At 39.2% G+C, this 22,403-nt stretch overlaps 2 protein-coding genes across 6 annotated transcripts in view; both read right to left on the reverse strand.

The window, feature by feature from the left end:
* Positions 1-5,765, reverse strand: part of CUBN (cubilin) — a 141,679-nt gene extending 135,914 nt beyond the window's left edge. The window contains exons 1-6 of the mRNA XM_066198415.1: positions 5,625-5,765; positions 5,332-5,461; positions 4,918-5,010; positions 3,876-3,914; positions 3,001-3,102; positions 1,999-2,102 (exon numbers count right to left, since the gene is read on the reverse strand). Coding sequence (XP_066054512.1) covers positions 1,999-2,102; positions 3,001-3,102; positions 3,876-3,914; positions 4,918-5,010; positions 5,332-5,461; positions 5,625-5,743 — 587 coding nt within the window. The 5' untranslated portion in view covers positions 5,744-5,765. The remainder of the gene's footprint in view (positions 1-1,998; positions 2,103-3,000; positions 3,103-3,875; positions 3,915-4,917; positions 5,011-5,331; positions 5,462-5,624) is intronic.
* Positions 5,766-14,560: 8,795 nt separating this feature from the next.
* The window catches only part of TRDMT1 (tRNA aspartic acid methyltransferase 1), a 28,638-nt gene continuing 20,795 nt past the window's right edge, over positions 14,561-22,403 (reverse strand). For 3 of the 5 annotated variants that reach the window (XM_066198454.1, XM_066198462.1, XM_066198444.1), the window contains exons 9-12: positions 20,548-20,605; positions 19,350-19,479; positions 16,425-16,514; positions 14,561-14,919 (exon numbers count right to left, since the gene is read on the reverse strand). In XM_066198454.1, the coding sequence (XP_066054551.1) occupies positions 14,819-14,919; positions 16,425-16,514; positions 19,350-19,479; positions 20,548-20,605 (379 nt within the window). In that variant the 3' untranslated portion in view covers positions 14,561-14,818. The other 2 variants (XM_066198469.1, XM_066198477.1) reach the window with 2 other exon arrangements.

The following is a 22,403-nucleotide window of genomic DNA, read 5'->3' on the forward strand; positions in this document are numbered from 1 at the left end:
AAGGTGTTTCTGGATACCTGCTCTTTTTCCTCATATTTCAGCTTTTCTGAGTTACAGGAAAAGCACGCAGATACAGAATAGGAACAAGGGGTGAAGACTGCATTATGTTCCATTTCATGGTGCATAATCCATCACCTGGCATTATATCTAAAGGCTTTGGAAAGTCAATTATTACCCTTTTCTTTCCCTGCAGTCCACAGTGGTGTATATAGCTATACCAAAGCATAAGTGGGGTGACCTGGGCTGTTGAGACCAGGAAGATGAGCAGCAAGGTCCTCATAGCTGCTGAAAAGTGATGGAATGCTCTGTGTGGGGATGGATTTAGCATTTGGGGAGCACTCAGAAATAAGGAAGACAATTTGTGAAGTGAGACTGGCGATAGTACAATGGACTTGGGGAAGGGACTATATAATAATCCTGAGTGTGTCATGCAAAAGCAGTAATATTAAGGTGTCGATGACTCAAGAAGAGGTCTTAGTTCATCTCATGAAGCATTGATTCAGCAAGTACCAAGGAGGGCAAGGGGTACACCAGGGAAGAAACTGGGGAATCATTACTGTGCTAACACAATGAAAATGCTTGCGAGAACAGCAGACCTTAAACCTTGATTTAGTCACACACCTGTAATTCTCTGAGCACAACAAGAAACAAATAAAGGCAGATTGCTTTGTGTGTTGTTGTCCTAGACAAATGTCTGTTGCAGACAAGCTAGAAACGCCCTTTAAAATCAAAGTGAAGCTTACAGGAAGCATCATGCACCAGTGACACCTCTGCAGACTCTATTAATGCTGAAGCATGAGGAGCACTACAGGAGAATTTCCTTTGTTTGAGGTTCTTCCAAGAACTGACAAAGCACTAGAAGCCAGTGTTACATCAAATAAATATTTGTGGGGGCTAAGATTTCCATGCTGAAGCAGGACACAAAATGCTTTGCAGAAAGCTGTGGCAGGCTCTCCAGCGTGCTTGTTCCCATTGCACAGGGATAGCTTTGTATTATATGTTATTTATTTATATTTTTATTTATATATTTATTATAAGTTATTTATTTACCAGATTATTTGACATTTTGGAGAATGAGACACAAAATGTTCAGGCTGGCTTGCCCTGTAAGCAAGAGGGCAACGTTTCCTGAGGAGCTGGGCACAGCCAGAGAAGAATATGCTCCAAGGGCCTCATGTGTGTGGGGCCCAGCACACAGGCAGCCCAGGAGCCCCCTTGGTCAGAAGGCTGCAGACAGCACTTCTCCTCCCTTTCTACCTGGCAGCACTGTGCATTCCTTGCTTTGCTGCTGTCTCAGCAGTGCCTGTGTTTTTGGAGGAGATGAAGGCATTTCACAGAACTGTTTCTGTTTTCACAGAATACCCTGAGTCAGAAGGGACCCACAAGGATCATCAAGTCCAAGCTTTAGTGAATGCCCTGCAGGGGATTGAAACCGGGATCCTGGGGTTATTAGCACCCTGCTCTGACCAAAAGAGTGTGCTGGGAATGCCAGTGATCAAGGGTGATCACCTCCTTCATCTTCTCACTCCCTTTGATCTCGAGGGGTGGGTGATAGCAGAAGTATGGTAACGTGGCTGTGCTTTGTGGGCACGTTGGTGAGTGCTGGTTACAGACCAGCATGAGCCTCTCACTGCCCCAGCTACATCCCATGGTGCAGGAAATTGCCATTAAAGCAGCTGCACCTACAGCAGGAAGGAGGGCCACTGGAGCCAGTCTTCAATTTGCAGCCTTCTCCCCTGGCAGGGCTGTGAGATGGAGCTGGTTCCTGCTGCTCTTCTTGTGTCCAAGCAGGCAAAGGCTTTGGAGGCCTTTCTGTGTCTGTGGTGGGCTCAGTGTACAGTGCAGTAAGGATTTTATATGTTTCCAGACTGCAAGGGGTTATAGTGCATACATATTAAACAGACTTATTTCTAGAACTTGGGCTGCAGGCGTGATATGGAATACAAATATAGCAGAGTATTCTACAGGGGATATTTGTGTCTAGTTTTGAGAAGTTACCTGTAGCTGCCTGGTGTGTTCACACAAGTAGCTCCATTCTGGCAGCCTAATTCTGTTCCAGCAAAAATCTGGCATTCATTAACATCCACTGAGCATAGGGGGCCCTAGGATGAAATGGAAAACCAGTTTATTTTTCAAATAACTGAGAAATGAAGCAAACCATGGACCCAATGTTTAATATAGTTTTCAAAGATATACAAACCTTGAGCTGTTATCAACACAGTTTCCCTTATGAAACACAATAACAAAACTTTATTTTTCAGCTGTGTTTCTGTGACCCTTGCTATCAGTCAGATGGGGATAAAATATCTCAGCTGTAGAAAGCATATGAACAGCACATTTTTGTCATCCCCTCCATTTCCAACTAGAAAAAGACTCAGAGAATTTTCTTATAAACTGTTTCTCTCAGGAAAGCATGTCAATTTTGACCCAAATCTTGCTGGTATAACTTTTAAGTTTAAATCTTTTGAGAAGAAGATATAACACTTCCATCTCTGGTGCACGTAATAGCACCATTAAAGCATTTGCTAGTAAAGTCTCTGGATTAAAAAAATTCAGAATGGCACTGATTATTTACACTCTGTTTGTCTTATTTGTTTAAGACTGAATAAATCTCCATCCCTTCCCCCAGTCTCTGTCAATCCTTGTGTAAGTTCAACAGCAAGGCATGCAGTTCAGTTCAGTGCTCAGCAAAAACCAGACTAATTCCCTGCTGTGGGAACTGCCAAAGATCACTGACTTCATGGGCCATCGCCTGCGTGTAACAGCTCAGGGGTTGGCCCAATGCTTTGGGCTTCTTTTTTTTTTACACATATATATTGATATTGTTGAGAAGCAAACGTGGCGCTCCAACCAATGAGTGATACTGCTGCTCTGCTGTTCAGTGTACCTCACCCTGTCCTGAGCAACTCTAAATGATGCACTTCGTGGCAATCACCCTGACCTAGATGCAGTCTCACAGTTGAAATACACACTCTGTAGTCAAGGAGGCTAAAGACTCACCTGCCAGTTGTTTGTACAGAGGCAAAAGAAACCATCCAGTGAGTTAACACAGGTCCCTGAGTTCTTACAGGGGTTACTACTGCAGGCTCTCCTCTGGATATCCTGAAATGCCAGAAAAGAGTAGAAAATGAGGTTTCTGCTTAGCTGGTGTTCTAATAACATTTATTTTCAAGACAAACCTTCTTTCCCCTTTTTTTTCCCCAAATTATTTTTTGAATTCCCCCTCCACTTTTTTTTTCAGCAAGGTTGATTTGTAAAAGTTTTGAGCTATTTCACTCATCCCTGTACAAAATAACAATGCTGTGATTGCTCATACACAGAATGGCCAAGCACCAGGATGAGAAAAGCCATGTAAAAAGTAAATATTAATAGAGACTGTTCTTCAGCAGCACACTGGGAGTCTAGATGAAGGGTTATCTTGTCTTTTTGACTCCATGGGTATTTCATCTGCTAATTGTTTTTACTGGCACCTGTAGATGTGGATTGTCTCAAGCTCACAGGAGAAGCAGGCGACAGCTGAAACTTACTTAGTTCCAGCACAATAAATTCCAGTTTGAGTTTCTGGTCTTTATCTTGACAGACCAGGGAAGGAAAAGTTTACTTCTCCTTGTATCGACTTGTTGTTCTTGAATGTACAACTGTTTTTCCATTAAGAATAGCAGGCTCCTACACAGTTTATATTTTGTAAGAAGGCATATCACCTCCTCCACAAATCTTGGTGCTTTTTTTTTACCTTCTGTTACCAAAAAAAGGTTTCCTGAGGAATGCCTGAGAGGAAAGAAATCATTTAGCTGTTTAATCATTGAAACCTCACTTTATTTACTTGGGGCTGAGATTTTCTTTTCTGATCTCTAGTTTGCTTCTCATTTACTTACCTGCTGTAAGCTTTGAAGTTTGTTATCGAGATTCAGGATCTGAAAAAAAAAAAAAAAGAGAGAATTACATTGTGTTTAGTATGAGAGTGATCACAGAGGTATTTGCTGGATGCTGGTAAACTCACAAAATATTTTCCTTTGAGAACAGAGAATAGCCAGTATGTGAAACCAGGTGACAGTCAGATCTAAATGAGGCCCCATTCACTGAGATTTTGGTGGGTTTCGCAGTTCAAAAAATGACAGCTTAAATATGTCCCAGCTTGGATCCACAAGGCAAGACTCAGTCTTGCAAAGATGTATTCAGGTGCTGAAAACCGAGAATGTGAGTATTCCTGTGGGACTGTTTGGGTCCTCACATGGGTGACAAGCATGGAGGTCTGGGACAGAGCACCCAAAGCTAAGAAAAGGGTCTTCACATCTCAGTGGGTTGTAACCACAAACAGCAAGCCGACACTGAACCACAGAATGTGATGGATACATATTAAAACAATTTCCCTAAAGGAAGGTGTCCCTTACACTATAAAATATTTTCCTATAAGGCACGTGTGGAAACACTGTAACAAAAGACACTCAAATCAGGCAGTCTTTAAAAATTTTCTCATGGAAAAAAAATTTAAGGAGCAGGGAAGTGACAAAACTACTGCATCAGTCTTTTCTTTCCACTGCAAACCCCTATAGCCCATTCCATTCATAGAATGGGATGTCTGTGTAAACATATATGCAAACATATATGGTCCATTTCCAGAATTTATCCATAAATACTAGAGGATATCGGCAATACTGATGCTGACAATGAACAAAGAAGAATCACAGTAACTGGAAATTTTGGGGGGATTTACAGAAATATTTCCATTGTCTACAGAGTTACTGAATCAGTATCTCAAAATTAAACACAGACTCCAAGCTGATATTAAATAGGGACTCTGCTTCAGCCCCCTAAACTGGGTCCAGAAATACTAAAATGAATCAGGTTGTTTAATATTAGTGGGAGGAATGGAAACCTGGGAATGCTGGAGGAGGATAACATGAAGGTGTGACTCACCTTGGAGGTCAGCAGAGAAATCTGCTGAGATACATTCTGCAAGGCACCATTGGCTTTTTTAAGTTCTTGAATCTCTGTGCTACTCTCTCTAACCTAAAGTTAAACAACAGAGGTAATGTGAAACAAACTTTGACTTTTCAAAAGCTTAGGAAAGTTTAGTTCTTGCATAACTTTACTATTATAAAGTCCACTTAAATACAGAGAGCTCTACTACACACACAATTTATCTTTCCATTATCTTTTGTGATGATATGATTACTTTACAAGTCTGCAATGGCTTACTTTCATATTAGACTGCTGATATACATAATATAAAATAAAATACAAAACACATCAAACACTTGTGATAACAATTTAACTCTTAATATGTAGAACTGAAAATGAAAATATATTAAGGGAAAATAACTGTATCACCTGACTAAAAAGTTCTGCAAGGTCTTCTCCATTAATTTTTACTTTCCCCAGTGGTCCAGTTCGAAATTCAATATTTTTGCTGGAGCCAGCATGGAACACTAAATTACCCTGCTCAGAGGATAAACGAGGCCTGTTGTGTATTGGAAAAAAAAATAATAATAAAGAGAACATTTAGTTACAGATATCTGCCAAAGAGTACATAAAATAGAGATGTAGCAAAGCCATTCTGCTCCCATTACCAGCACTTAGACGCCACCGCATCAACAAATGTATTTGCAAGCAATGGTACTTACTGCTCGTCATAAGTGGCTCTTTTCTGCCTCTTTTTTTCATGGTGGTTTTGGTCACAGCTCAATCCAGTAAGTAATAATAACACAACTACAAGCCCAGGAGCAGGAGAAGCCCAAAGCATTGCTCTCCTCCAGCTGTCCTGCGCTTGAAGTGAAAGCTCCAGTGCTGGACTGGGCTGTTGTGAGCCCAGATGCCCTTTGCTCTCACACAGCTCTTTGTTCACAAGGTGCCCATTCTGCTGTCTTGTCTTGCAAGGGTGAACTTTATCTCGGATACCTAATTAAAGATTGACAGCATGCAAATCCCCTAGACATTAAATGCATTTTTCTCCCTTTGTCTTTTGGATTCATGAGCTTTGAGAGATCATTGAATGGAATCTGCCTGTATTTTATCACTATGTCTTTGCCCTTTGTACAGCTGAGCACCCCTGTGTCCCTGAGAAGCTTGTAATCTGCAGAAAGTGCTCTCCCACATGCTGCACCACAGGGGCGAAGGAAAGATAGGTTATTTGGCAGCACTAAAGGACCTAAATTGTTATAAAAAAATCCCCAACCCCAAATGTAAAACCCACAGTGGCTGGCAAGGAACATTTGTATTGAAAGAGAAGCTTCCAGTCAGTAATTTACTGGGCAGATGACACAAACAAGTCAGCAGTACTGAACAGCATCCCATGGATTACAGCAGGAAAGTACAATTTTACCTGAATATGGTTACTCTGTCTCAAGGGTGACTCAGTCCCCAGATGCTGAGGCTCAGGCTGTTGCTACTGAAAGCCATGAGAGATTCCACATCTCACCTCCCCTTTGTTTTTGCCGGATTCTCCATATTCCCCTTGCACAAGACTTTGCTGTGCTTTTCTCTTCCTGACATCCAGGTCCACTACCATACTTTTTGATTTTTTTTTTTTTTGTTTAGTAGACATCTTATTCAGGCTGCTCACATTTCAAAACTCAACTGAGAAGAATAACAACAGTTGTAGCTGCTCTTGCTCATAGGTAACACCAGCATCCTTTAAGCCCCAGACTTCCCTGGAAGTCATGGAGCTCCTGCAACTCCTAATCCTGCCCAGTCTTTCTTTCTGCTCCAGTTTGTACTTGCCACCTACAGATAACCCATAGATATGTGGAACCTGCCCTGGAGCTGGAGGATTGAATGAACTCTGCAACTCTCACAGATGGAAGCATTATAAGCTCAAAACAACCTGGGAAGAAATTGAATGTGGTGACAAAAAATGCTATTGTCATCTCAAAAAGAGACAGATGCACACTGAGTATATGAATGTGAAGTCAGGGCAGCTAATGTTTGTGGTGCTGCCACAGATAATGTGATCTTCCCTGTGAATACCATAGTGTCTTAGGCTGTATCAGATATATCCCACCATTTTTCCAAAAACTAGATTTGTATTATATTTTATTAACTGTGTTTTCATAAACTTACCTTGGAATTCAGAACAGCACCAGCCTGCTGACCACAACCCTTGTGCTCCCACTGGCTGTGATTGCAGGTAACCCAACAGTCACTGCTGCTGCCGAGGGATCTGGAAGGGCGGCAGTGAAGCTCCTCCTGAACCCAGGGAAGACAGCCCCATCCCATGAACCTACTGGTGAGGTGGAAGGAGGACAGTTCTCTGGATGTTCGCCTGCTCTGCAGCAGGGAGTCTACCAGCTGTTTCTGCCAGAACAGAGAAACAAGGAGAATTTTCCATGTGTTGTCCTTTACCAACGTGAGGGGTAATATTTCCATAAAAATACAGAATTGTGTCCCTAGTTGTTGGAAATATGACTGCTCCGTTCAATCCACATGAGCTATGTTTTTTTTATATCAACTGAGAATTTGTACCTGCACCTTTTTTATATTTACTATTATGCTTTTTGCTCTGAAACCTCTGTTCAGTAATAGGTCAACATACACAAATTATCAATGTTTCTGTCTAGTCAACAGGACACCTTCTGCCTCTGGGTATCCTGGTACTGTCCATTAAACTGGTGCTCATTAACATTCTTCCTGTCGATTTTGAAGTCTGTCTGGTGGGGATTTTTTTCTCTTTAGGTTTTGATTTTCTTTTTGTTTCAACAGTTTACTGAGTTTGTGTAACTGTCAGTTGGATGTTAACTTGGACAAACTCCGGGCCAACTACACTCGCACTCCATAGCAGGCTGCCTGAATGTCTGTGTACTCCAGGAACTTACTTCCACAAAGTCCATTGTATGCTGACAGTTTCCATCCTGGCCTTCAGCTGTGGCCCACCAAGTCTTTCCTTCCCTCTATTCATTTCTTTTGCATGCGGAGTATGCACTGCTCCTCTCTGCTGCCTGTCAGCCTTCGATACGGGCTTTCCTTTCCAACTAATTAACTCCAATAAACCAATAACCAGTGAGCAATAAACCATAAAGGATGAAGACAAGGCTGGTAATGCAAGGAACAGGAAGAAATTCACCCTCTCTTCCTGTAGGCTTTATAACTTAGAAAATAGTTGGCCTGAGAAACAGCTCATTTTGACTATACACTGATTATAGGACGGAAAAAGAGGGCTGGACATCCACCTATTTGCATGACACACTATTCTCCATTTCATTAGACCTTCCAGATTTTAGTTAATTTAGTCTTTATTCCTAGTGAATGCACCTTAGGCTGGCCAAATTGAGAAATCTATAAACCTTCTTAGGGAGAGAAATAGGTCCACACCTTCTAATTTTACTGTAATATATTGGATGGAGACATCATTTTTGGAGGAACATAATGGAAAACATACAAATGTCTGGCACAAAGATAGGGGTTGTTCTTTCTAACAAGGAGAGCTGGCATGAACCTCGCCTCCTGGGACAGGTCATTAATTACCTGCCTAAGATGAAGGCTCAGAAAACAGCTCTAAAGAGCATAGGTTGTGTGCAGATTTGGCAAGAGTAATGGAGTGTTTGTCTCTAATTCTGGTTGAAGTTCATCCTGTACGAGCAGGGACTACAATTTACCACCATCTTGTATAGCTGTGTGAAATGAAATGGTGGTATTCCTCTATTTCTCCAGCAGTACGTGCCTGCAATGCAGACACTGTGTAGAAGATAAGATTTGACTCAAATCATGGCCAAAAATTCAATACACACATTAATTACTTCTGGGAAATAGCTCAAATGCATGGACATGAGTTTTTGACAATATTATCTGTTTAAATGGAGGAAGAACAGCAACTGGTGTGAATCCAAACCTGCCTAGTTTTTAATGGAAGACTAAAAAATAATCCTTTTCTTTTTCCCTACAGATGCAATTTAAAAAAAAGAATCCCTGCTATTCAATGTTATCACTTTAAATACTTGCAAATAATTATAAATCCAGTCCACTGCTGGTTAAATACCAAGTAGAGCACAAGCTTTCCCTCAGCTGAGCTCGTATTTCCCAGTACTTCTATCTTCACTTCCCTGTATCTGCCTTCATCTTTCCTCTTTTTAATTATACTCTAGTGTTCAAAAGTGACACAACATATGAAGTTATACTGTTACCTCCATATAACTGAGCAAATTCATGGTGTAAACCATGCTCCATATTGAACTCAACATTTCCTGTGTGTCCCTACAGCTCGGAGACAATCAAGCACTAACCTGGTAACAGGTCCTGTGCAACGGATCAGCAGCCATGGGGTTTACATCAAACATGGGTGAAAAGTAACATCCCCCTTGCTGTGCCTTACCTATAAGCACCTATGATCAGTTCCTTCCCACTCTTCACGAGTGTCTGGAGAGTTTTATGGCCACAGCACCTACCCCAGGGGCAGCAGTTGCTGCAAGACTAAATTTCCCACACCCCTCCTCAAGGATTTCTCTTTTTTTCAACATTCTGCCCTCTGACACCTGTTTAAGATTATGCTTCCTCAACACAGTTGATGAAGTTCATAAGTTACCTGCTAAGGAAGTTAAACTACCTGGTCAGGAAATTGAGTTTTTCAGTTTTTAATAGCAAGTGACAAAGATAAGGGTCTTGATTTAGTTAACCACTTAAGCTGAAATTGATCTACTGTCCAAATTTTCCCTGGATTCCTTTATCAGAAGTAAGATTTAACATATTAGCTTTTACTTTCCTTATGAGACTCTTATTTTAGTTCTTCTGTCTTTCTGGTTTGTCTTCCTACACATTGTTGTTTCTGTAAACCACTAACCACTTTGATACTTCCTATTCTCCATTTCATTCTTTTTTGCAATTAGCATTTTCATTTGCAAATGAAAAGCTTCCAGTCAGTTGTATTGGCTTTGCTCTTTCCGATTGATTATTCCAGTCCCTTTAACACATTCCAGTCGCTTTAACATACACTGGAGTTATTTTTAGGGACTTCCATTTGCACCCTTCTTCACTAATAACCCTAAAGCCATGAATGGACCTGGCTGCACAGCCTCCCTCAGACTGATGCTATTCTGTCCTGCTGGCTTTTACCAAGAAGCTCAGTCCGAGCTATGTCTGCAAAGCGTTTCCTGTGTGTTGATGCCCTGGTTACAAGTACTGCCATTCAGCCACCATAGAATATAAGCAGTAAGAGTCATCATCCTGGGCTAGAAAAGATCTGTGCAGGTCAGTGGATCATCTAAGTCACTCTCCAAAAGTGGCCAAAAGCAAATAGGAAATGAAGGGGACATGAAGGGATGAGCACATACAGTACCTCCCCCAGGTACTCTCTTGGCCTCCAGTTATTTACAGCTTTGGAACTTCTTCAGCCAGAAATATACTTTGTACTCTCAAAGGATTTTTCATACACGAACTTCTCCAGTCTTCTCCACAAGCTTTCCCTTATAACACATGTGCAAAAAATGAGTAATGCCATAGGTCAATTGTGGTGAATATAAAGTGAAAATGCCAACAAAAAATACTGATTCTGAAAAGAATTCCATTTTAAGTGTATTATTTATAAACAGAATGAGATTAGTTTATTTTTTTAAATATATACAGGTAAACATCTGAACTAGTAAAAACTACTTATTGCTATCTACATATGAGAAAATACATCAGTACCATCAACATGCTTTGCTTCCAAATGCCAGGTGGCGATTTAAAATTATCTGAATTAAAACAGCCCAGTGCATGGACAAAAGCACAAGATAAACATGCTCTCACTGAAGCTGGGATTTCAGGATATATTCCTGCATCCAGAATCAGAGACATTCCTCCCTGGAGGAGATTTTAGGAACTTTTTTACTGCAGTTTCCCAAATCCTAGTGAAAGGCATCCAACCAGAGTGGCCATCTGACATTCGATCCAACAACTCTCTCAACTAAAAGTGGTGTGTTCCAGCCGACTTAAACCTTTCCAACTCTTTTTCTTGTTTCACCAGAGCTCTTACCAGAAGATTCCTCGTCCAACTTACTCCCACTGTCAACAGAACCAGGCAGAGGAAAGTCAAAGAGAACAATCCAGTTGTCTTGCCTTCACAGACAGCTGCCTGACCCTCTTGGGCCACTATTTATTTTCTTTAACAGCTATATAAATTCCCCAAACCTTACGATCAACTAAAGACAAAAAACCATAAATCTTGTCCTGCTCTTTGTAATTACATTTAAATTGACATACTATCACTACTCAGTATTTCAGAAACTTCCCCTAATGAGGTTGTAACACTGCAATACTCATATTTGCACAGGAAAAAGGAAAATGGCTACTGGAATGAATTTTGGGCTTAGTGTCTACTTTATTATGGTTTCACACTATTTTCCTTGGATATTTCTTTGATCAGTTCAATTTTATACAATATTTACATAGGGCTGTTCAGAAATGCCTAGTGTTTTCTACCAATTATTACTTCATCTCCTCCAAATCCTTACTAATATGTCACGTTCTTTAAACACCATGCAGAAAAAAATACAACACTAAAGTGGTTGTAAACACTTAGGAGACAATATATATTAAACTGCTAAGGAAAATAAATATAATTCAGTATTTATACAAGAATTCAAGTGTTAAACTTACTCTGAACAGCAAGCAAATAGAGGAGCCAAAGGAAGAGCTGAGAATTGAATAGTTCATCCTTGAGATGTAACAAATATTTTCTAAATTTTCCATTTATTTTAGAAATGTCTGAAAACTGCTAAAACAGAATTGTAGAGTCATTGAAGCACTGGGCTTGTTCAGATTTCTATTGAAATATCTCTGTCAAAACCAAAATGGGCTTTCCCTTGTCTAAATTTAAGAAATAGTTATCACCAATCAATGTTTTACCAGACTGTAATACAGAGCTTCCTGAAAATCCTTGTAATTCCCCTAGGAGGAATCAGTAAAAAGTGAGGTAAAAAAGTCTCTGGGCAGAAGCCTGACATTCACAGCATGGAAGGACGCACCTCCACTTCAAGCATCAAAAGATACTCAAACTCACTACATTAAAAAAAAATGATATTCTAGTAATTTTGCTGCTAGACAGGTTTCTTCATGAGTATAGGGAAACCCCAGATCAAGTCAGATACAAACTAGCTGGTATAGGGAAGATTTCTGTAAGTCAATCTGCAAGCTTCAAAAATAACTACATAAATAGAACACCACCAAATATGACACCCTTTTTCTCAGTGGAAATTCTCAAATTTCAGGGAACACAACCACATCACCTCACTCAGATAATGAAATGTAATTAAGATGTGCAAATGAATTGGGTACAAAATCAAAAATCAGATTCTGGAAATCTCCCTCCCTTTCCAAAGGCTGTTTTCCAGATTTCCCTTCTTCACCTTTCAGGTGCTTTGGTAATCAGATTTCATTGCTGTGAAAATGCTTAAGCTGAAGTTGCAAAGTACAGCAATGATGTGGGCTGCAAAGTACTCAGGATTAGGGGACTGCTTGGAAAAGGAAGCAACATGATAATCAAGTGGGGTCAAGCAGGTACAACCCAACAGAACCCAGTAAACCAGTCTATTAATGACAAACCAAGGGGATAAGCAGCAGTCACCCAATTTAGCAGCACCAGTATGACAGGGTTAGTAGGGGTAAAACACAAATATGCATTTACAACTCTGAATTCTTTCAATTTTCTTTTCCTTCAGAAACAGCTCAAATTAGTAAACAGATTTCAGTCTTCACAATCATATTGGATTAAAATTCACTGTCAATATGGAACACGGTCTGTATTACTATACCAGTTTTACGTGCAGCTAGACGTTTCAATTTACACTTCCACACTGCTAACTTACAAGTGGCATATAAAGCATTAGGATATGTTCTACACATAAAAGAATTGAAAATTAATTGTTAATAGTAATATTTTTCCAAATATTACTACAGTGAAGCAGAATGAATAAACTATTTACATGGTTTAGCAGAAGGAATTCAATTTATACATCAAATTAATATTGTTTTCATACCAATGTTTGGAACATATTAGATAGCGATAGATCTTCATACTACCACATTTCTCCCAAGAACAAAACCATACAGCTACTAGTTATTGATCTGGCTGATAAATCTACACAATAACCATTATGTGCATAGGTAACCATGGTTCACTGTCAAAACCACACCCGCTCTTTGCAGTTTAGTAGCCAGCACAGCAGTACTTTTTAACCATTTCAGCACAAGTGACCAGGTGAGGACAGAGGCCAGCCTCATCCTTCTCTAGGGCTTTGTCCAGAGCACTTTCAGGAGAAACCATTTCCATTTCTCTTTTACAACTGGAACAGCCCGAGTGGTCAGCATGCTGCTGGAGAATCAGACAGGTTGAAGTAGGTCAACCCAAACTTTTCCTGGTTTACCAGTCCACAAGTAACATGCAAATCAAGACTGAAGAAGAAATAAGCAGGAGTCAGAAGAAAAAGCTGTGTGAATTTATCTACATAAATTCATTCTGAAATTGTTTTCAGGACTACAGTGGATGAAAGTAGCTGCAGTATGTCTACAGCTGCTCTGTTCTCTATGGTCTTCACTTCCTCCTGCACTACCAAGCCCAGATGGAACATACCATGACTGTTCCTGTGTCACCCCTTGGGTGGCAGGAAGAGGGGGAAGAAAACTCATTCATTTTCAGGATTGGCACCTTAAACTTACTGCTTAGGTGCACAAGAACTATGATCAACAACAAAACCCTTCTGTCTTCTAGCACATAATCTCCTTAAGGATGCTTACTAAGTATCATCTCACCTCTTCCTCACTCAAACTGTTTTTATCTAGATACCAATGCGAAAATCCCAAGGAAAGACAACAACTAGAGCACATGCTTCTTTAGAGGGCTTTCAGTTTTCCCATCATTTTCTCTTTATTTCAGAGGTACTGAACTCACAAGATTTCATTACAAACCCACTGAATTCAGCTTTATGAGGCACTGTGCAGCGGTGGCACTCGGGATGGCCACATGCAGTGATTTCACCTCAACATACACTCCTAACCCCCAGTTCCCAACTCTAGCAAGATCTGTGAAGAAATTTTAAGAAGAAGCCCATATAGTTTTTCTCCAGTTCTTATGTCACAGGAACCTAAACATGAAGCTTTAAAATTTTTTTTATGTCTTTCACATGTAGGTCTTGGGTAAGGAGCAATGATCTTATCCTGAAAAATATGAGAAGAGAAACAGGAAAGTTTTATCAGGCCTGTGATAATTTCGCAGTATTTTGATTCAGCTGCACCTAAACAAATCATTCCAGACAAATATAGTTGGGTTACAGAATCCCATGAGACAACCATGAAGAACAACATTATGTCTAAAAAATTGTATATAAAATACTGAATTTATTAGTTTCATGAGCTACAAAAATCATATCAAAATTTCAGATCATATATACAGTGTATCTTTTCAGAATGCATCACTTACATTTAAAGATGAAGACATTTTACATGTAGAACTTGGCCTCTGCACCTAATTAAAACAGCTCTGACACAGTTTCACACAATACAGAGAAAATGGTTTTAAGATTAAAAAATAAAATAAAATAATCTTATCCCTTCTAGCTGAAGTATTTGCATATGTTGCTATTTTTTATTCTGCAAACTAAAAAAAAAAAAAAAAAAAACCAAACCATTTAAATAAAGCAAGTAAGTCCTGTAAACTGCCGTTTAAATAAAACACCTATACAGTTCAAATCCATCATGAATGTGAGTTATTAAAAATATATCTAAACTGTTCAGCAAAATGTCTGGACGAATATCTTGGCTAGCTCTGATTTTTGTCCAGGTTCCATCAGCTTTCTTCTAAATGATGAGAGTACTTTCTGTCACCAGTCCACATGCATCAGTTTCAGGTTCTAAATTATTCAAGTAGAATGGAGATCAATTTTGACACCACACGTACATTGAGGCTGTTTCCCAGAAGACGATAGCATTGTTTTACTGTTACCTTTTCAGGAAAACCTAAAACAAAAACATATAGTGCAACATCACTAGTCTGAATTTGTTCCTACTTTTAAGGGGTTTTTTTCAGTGAACATTTCTTAGTGCAGTTATCATAGATTGCAGAAGGATTTACCCTCCCTCCAGGCCCCCCACAAAAATTCACAAGGTTACAAAACCAATTCACAACCAATTGATTGGATTTGCATCAGTTCTTCTATTACCAGTACTGGTTTCACAAGAAGCTTCAAAACATTCCCCTATTGTGTAACTACTGCTGATCCACCTTCCCTTCAGAGAGCTCAAAACATCTAGCAGTCTCAGGGAGGGGCAGCAGTACTAAATCCCTGCAAAACTGCTACTCTAGATAACATCCACAGAAGAACACAGCCACAGCAGAAAGACAGTGTGACATTTCTGCAGATGGACTAAACTGCACTTCTCAATAAGCTTTATACTATACTTCCCATATGATCCCCTCTAACAGCTCAAGCAAATCACAAGTCTCTCAGTGCAATATATCACCCATGCAGATTAAATGATGAGCAAGACTTGTTTAGTGACTGATCAAGCAGATGAACAATTTTCCATGTAATTCAATGCCAACCCCATTAAACACACTCAGAAATACAGACAGCATGAGAAATGTCCTTCACATAGTAAGTGCATGGCCTGGCAGAAAGAAGGGAGAGCCACTAAAAATGACACTAGCCCAGGTATTGTGAAAGGGCTGTGTTGTGTACTGACTACCAAGCTCCTGAGAGTGAAGCAGTTTCGAGCAGCCAGCTGGTCTGCTCTGTCCTTGCTTGCACTCTTACCTTACTCCAACTGTGAGGTAAAGTACATTTGCTTCAACCTGAGCGAAAGAGGAACAGCAGTGGTGACTTAATTTTTAGGGTCATATAGTAAACTGCTGAAACTTGGCCACATTCAATTATTTCATCATTCCCTAAGAAGAAAAGCCTTTGACTCAGAGGTCAACACTACCCCATTAGCTCAGATGCACAAGCACACTGTGAGTCCAAGTAGTGATTTGTACACTCTGAAATTTTCACAACTCTTCAGAAAAAAATTGTCTTCCAGAGAGAGCTCAGGAGAGAACATGGTTGGACAGTTACTGAGCCAAAGGAGGCTCTGAGGAGGAGGTGGTGTCTGGGAGGAGTCGTTCCATCCTTCTCTGCCAGTTATTAATGCCTCGAATGTGGACTGCTTTGGTAAACACATCTTCTGCCAGCTCCATCCACTCTGCCCAGCTTCCTGGCACTCACATTTGGGCAACCGTTCTTCTGTCTTTGGAACAATCACTTGCACTCCCACACACATTTCCTTAGATGGAGTTTTCACATTCCATCGATGAATAAGGTACAGAACAAAAGGATTTTAAAAGCATACATGAAAATAAATATGTATTTTTGCATACACACACATGCACTTACAGCCCAAGAAGCCTACCTGAATCTTGAAAATGTCAGAATTTCTCCTACCTTTTGGCAACAGAAAGCCAAGAATGAATTTTAAGAACTCACGGTTTCCTTCATCCCAAGCCTCCTCCTTCTGACTGTTAACATTGTCTTTCAATGTTACAACACTTCCTATCTTCTTGGCTTCAGAGTGGCCTACATCAAAAGGTCAGATTCAACAACTCCCAGTATGCTGGCACTTACTGCACAGCTCTCACTGTAGCATTTATGTCACACACAGTATCTGATGACACTGAGGTCTTAACAGCACGTACTTCCCCACCATGCTGGCTTTTGTTTCCTAAAAGCTTGCACACATTGCTAATAAGAAAAATGGAAAACACATCCTAACACCACTCTCATGAAAGCAGGTCACAGGTGCAAGAATGCTCTGTTCACTTTTAATGATATTGCTGTGGGACCCACCAGAGTGACTAAGACAAATGACTGCAGTATTTCATTGAACTATAGTCCAATTACTATTTATACATTTAGAGGTTAAAAGCACAAATAAATCTGGTCATGTTAAGAATGAACAATGACTTTAACTCTGGACCTTACATATTAGAAAAGGCCATCTACTTCTTAAAATGCAGAACCATTTAGACAACCACATTTCTTCTGATGATACTATAGCTGCACTAGTAACAGCATCTGTTACAAAGCTTCTTACAGTCTGCTCACAGTTTTCAGCTTATAGTTTCCTCATTCTTCAGTTTCTTGGACCAATAACATATTTGCAGTGGGTGCAATTCCAAGTTTCCTGGTTTTGAAAATTTTGGCCTAAATGTTGCTGTCACTACGGATCACAGTAGCAGAGAACTTATAACACATTTGCTCTGAAAATACCATATCTCACTACAATTCCTTGAAGTTTAGCATGGGAGAAATGCTGTCAGGGCAACACCCCGTGCTGCAGCCATAAATACATCCACTTTCAAAAAAAAAAAAAAGAAAAAAATCCAGAGTTTGCAAATTCTCAAAGGAAACTGAGATTACAGTACCTGAATTCACTAAAGATTCCTATCAGCCTGGAGTGGAGTAACATTTTTTAAGCAAAAAGTGGGAGAAGTTTTAAACACAAAGAAATGTCAGACTTGTGACTCAGTGCAGGGGGAAATGCATGTTCTGCCTATGACTCAGGAGTATATTTGAGAGGAAACCACTGAATGAGAGGCTTGCTTTATGTGTCATGAAAGTTGGAAAAGCAGTATAGAGAGGGAACTGCAAGAACTGTAAAACAGTTATAATACTAACTGCCATAATTATGGTGAAAGGGTACTCTCCTCTAAGAGGTGGAATCCCAACCAACAAAAGACAGGCCTCCTAAATGAACACATTGTTACATAGTGATGATCTGGATGATCCTCAAATTCAGAAGCCCGACCTGTCTTCAGAGCTCAGTTCTGATTTGCAAAAATATTAAACCTCACAGGTGTCTCTGCAGATGAGCTATGAACAGAAAGGACGGTATCACTCCAAGCACTATGAAATTATAGAAGTCATGTTTTGCAAACTGCTCACCCCAAAGTAATGGAGTCTTCCAAATATAAATTTCTCCATTGTCTCAGTTCTCCCTTTGTAAAATACAAGCAACATTAACCCTATTGCACCTCTCAGTAATGTTGCAGAGACTGATTTAACAGTACAAAAACTTCAGCTGTATTTTAAAAAAAAGAGAAAATGGGCAATTTTGTGCTCAAAAGAGCCCTTGAGCAGCATGATAAGCCTATACAAGCCCAATCCAGCTCTGTTAAGTTCAAGTATCTTGACATCAGCCTACATGAATATGGAACAGAGCTGTGCTAAAAGGCTGTCTGCAAATAGAACAGATCCATTAAAGAAGTGGGGCTATGAAAAAACATTGCATGTTGGTATGTTACAACACAGCACACACTTGCAAATACTCATGAACACATAAGCTTAGTGCTGGCAACTCCAGTTTCACTGTGCAACCTTGATAATGTTCTCTAAATGCAGCAATTTCAAATCTAACAAGTAATAAATGAAATAACAAACTAAAACTGTGAAATAAATACATAGAAACAAGCCACATTTCTCAGAACTCTAAGTCACCAAGGAAGTTAAAGCAAAATATAACCAATTATTCAAGGTCAGTGCCGTCTTATTCTTTGAGCAATCTGGTCTAGTGGAAGGGGGTTGGAAACAGATGATCTTTAAGGTCTCTTCAAACACAAACTCCTCCCATGATTCCATGGATGCTTTTGTTGCTGAGTGACAATAAATTGATCTGATGTGATGTCGGCAGGACAGTTTCTTAGCAGATAGTAACAGCTACATTTTCCTCATTGCCCCTTTTTACAAGGAGAATTCTGATGAATTTACTTCAGGTTTAATTCTTGTTGATATGTATCCAGCATACTGATACTGCTGAGTCTTGTTCCTTGACTCCTTCAAAAAACAAAACCACTTACAAAATTAAGTGACTGCCCAAGGGCTGCCTTGCCTAGAAAATAGAGATTGCTTAATAGATTCTTCTATTGCTTAATAGATCAACAAAGAACTATCTGTATCATCTGAAATTCCCTATCAACAGCTGTAAATGTGTGGAAGGGAGAAAGCAAGCAGCTCAAACACTGACAATCACAGACAGCCTTCCTAAGCTGGCAGGATAGGTTGATTTAACACAGTTGTGAGTAACACCGGCTGCTGAGTAAATAGTTTCAACTTTAAACAAAGGTATTCCTTTACTGCACTTCACTAACAGAGCATTTTGTATGCCAAAACCTTCTTCTTAGCTTATGCAGATAAACCTCACCACAGAGGCTGGCTATTACAAGACATGAAAAAATCTAGTGGAAATTCAGATAAATTCAAAGTTAGCCAAACAACAAGAATCAATCAATCATAAGAAATTAGTGGCCTGAAAAAAATGCAATATAAAAAGATTGGATTAGTCCCAGTTAAAAAAAAAAAATACATTGGCATTTCTGAAGAATAATGTAGAAGTGGGTATTTTGCAGCACATACCAAATTCCAAAGGGAATCCATGAAGATTTGCTATTTCTCTTGGGGTAAAGTACCTCAGTTTTAATGTTGACAATTTCATAAGCTTCTCGTCCTCTGGTAACTCGTCAATGTGTTTAAACACTGATTCAAGCTATGAAGAATATCAAAACCAAGAAATATGACTGATGCAGACCAAATACGCAAAATTTACAGTCACATCTTAATAGAATATTTCTTTAATTATCAAAGTGACAAAGACAATAGAATGTTCTGCTTGAAAGTGTCATTTGCATTCTGTTTTTGCAGCCAACATCTCAACACGTGGACTTGCAAGAAAGAAATCAATGTTGCCATGAGGACATTCATGATTTCTTCCTCCAGTTCCAAGCTATACCAATACTTAATGGGGCAATCAAAGAATAAACATTTGTTAATGACAAAAGACAGTGACTCAATATAACTCAATAACAGACCATTCATATAAATTAAGCTGTGTGGATGCAGCTGTTTTAATACGCTCACTTTGAGATTATTCTGAATTCTAGAGCTGCATACCTCTTATGCTTAGAAATGCCCTATAATATTAGTGAACAGCACGGAAGTGCAGGAGGAAGGGCTTGTGTACAGCACAATATTTCATTCAAAATTTTTGACAAAGTACAGCTTGTGTCCTTTTTTGTGAAAAGTATCTTTGAATACTGATTAACTAGTACATTTATTACCTTCCTCAATGTCTCAATACCACTTGGTCATGAACTTAGTATCAAAAGTAGAACTTCTCAAAATACTCTTCACAGATAAACAGTAATTTTGAAATTCAAACATGTTAAACATCTGACAACATATACCAAATTATATGTGTAAAAAAACAGCCCTTGATTCATAGCTCTGTACTGCAGGTTATCCATAGAACTAGCAATTTTTAAGGTTTTCGCATACCCTACTGAAGCCTCTGTATTATGACATGACAGGTAACAAGACAATAGCAACTCATATTCTCCTCACAGAGAGACACAGATATAATTTTAGTCTAAACAAACTGCTGTCTAGGAACACAAAGTAAACCAATTTGAAACTCAGTTGCCACAAAATGTGCATTTTAAAGATGTTTTTCTTATAATATTTAGAATAACAGAGGAGGAGGAGAAAAAAACCAAGCTTTGAAACAAGTCTTGAGTTTTAAAACAAGTCATTCTAATATGTTAGACTACACACTTACCTGTACATCTACTGCTGTCTGCAGAACTGAGCCGGTGCCTTCTACATAGTGTCCATACCTTAACAATAATAATAACAACCTTAAATTAATATTTTCACTGGATTTCATTGTACTGATAACTGCAAAGATGCTGGGAAGTTTCTTAGGTTCCTTTCCCTTGATGAACAAACAGCCTCCTGGACAGATAAAGCAGAAGGTCTTGTTATAAACTCTGCTCACCCCTGGAGTGCAGTACCCTCTGAATGTGCTCTCTGAGGGTGAGTCTGCCCTCAGTGCTCAAGGGTTTATCCACACGAGTGTCTTATACATGGCAACCACACAAAGCCAAGGAATTCAAGCATAGGACCACCAAAAATAACCATCTACATTGCCTAAGCCAATTTTACATTAAGGCAAAATGTGTTGAAGGTCAAATGGTCCCAGGGGTTCAAATTAGCTCTCCTTATTAAAAGGAGGACCACTAGTGTCAGCATCCAGCTTCCATGTCAAAGCATTAGGAACAAAGTGGTTCAGTCAGGTTTAACTTCTGTTTACTTGTGAATTTTCCACTGAAGGAAGGGCAATGGCCAGGCATCTATGCAGAGCAGTAGATGAAAGAAAGAAAGAAGAAAATAAAATTAAACCCAAGTAAACAGTAAGTAAATTTGCATTCTGAAACTTATGATAGCTGTTCTGCATGCTTTGTGGTTGATTGCATAACATGTTTACTCTCTAGTCTCTTCAAGACTGTAATTTAAATATAATTATGGGCTTTCAGAAACATGCTTTGTTGGTCTAACTATGGCAGTTTGAACATTCTGAACAGAAAAAGAGTGAGCCAAGACAACAGATGGCTTTGTCCTGTGGAAGAACTTCAGAAGATCCCCTGTGTTAGAGGGATGTGGTCTGCATCAATTGTTAACGGACACCCTTCTCTAGTTTTATCTGTACAACTGTAAAGACAATTACAAAGGTCTTTTGTTCCACTTGGGACCCACTTCTAAAGCATGGCACCAGTTATGTTTTAAACCTAATTCCACAGTGAATAAAAGAATACTCTCCCTTCAGCACAGACAGCAATGACCTAGCATGGCTCAATCTTGGGTATTTCATACTCAGCTAAAAAAGCTACAATTACCTCTGCCAATAACAGCCAGAGCAGCACTCATTTTTAAACGAAGCACTCATTTTTAAATCTTCCTCAGAATCAGAAGACCTAAACACTATTACAGATTAAATACATGTGGAATCTGTTTTATAAATACATCATCTTTGATTGGTTAATTGCATTCTGCATATTCCTTAACACAAAGTTTAATGATGTAACACACACAACACTAAGGAATCCTCATCCTCTTATATAGCATCTGGTAATATTTCAGTTTAATATAACTGAGCCAAAAGAAACAAATGAAGGACAATTCAAAGTAGTACTGAAGAGTTTTATTGGGAGAAATAAATACTCCTGTCTAAACAACTGGCAATAGAGTACAGAACTCCTCCCATTCCATTAAAAAAAATCCAGTTGGTGTCCATGTGCTTTGATGGCCATGCTCTGTGTGTGTGTGTTGGTTTTATAATACAAATGTGGGCATATGGCTACTGTAATGCTAGCTGGATTCTTATTAATTATTATTGAAGCTGCTGACTACAGAAAAGTTAACATTGCTACCTTAGACCCAGAACATAATTAAATTTTATCACGGGGGAAAAAAATGAAGTATTGATTTTTTTGACATTTCATTACAAGTTATAATGAAAGAAGTTGGCTTAAAAAATTACAGTCTTTAATTTTCATCTGATTCAAGATTCCCTCTCTCTTTTATTTCTGTAAGCTTTAAAAAAAATCTTTTCATTTCATACATGTATTTTTTCTA

The sequence above is a fragment of the Chamaea fasciata genome, unplaced genomic scaffold (genome assembly GCF_029207755.1).
Source record: "Chamaea fasciata isolate MVZ Bird 193981 ecotype frontalis unplaced genomic scaffold, bChaFas1.0.hap1 SCAF_1, whole genome shotgun sequence".
NCBI lineage: Eukaryota > Metazoa > Chordata > Aves > Passeriformes > Sylviidae > Chamaea > Chamaea fasciata.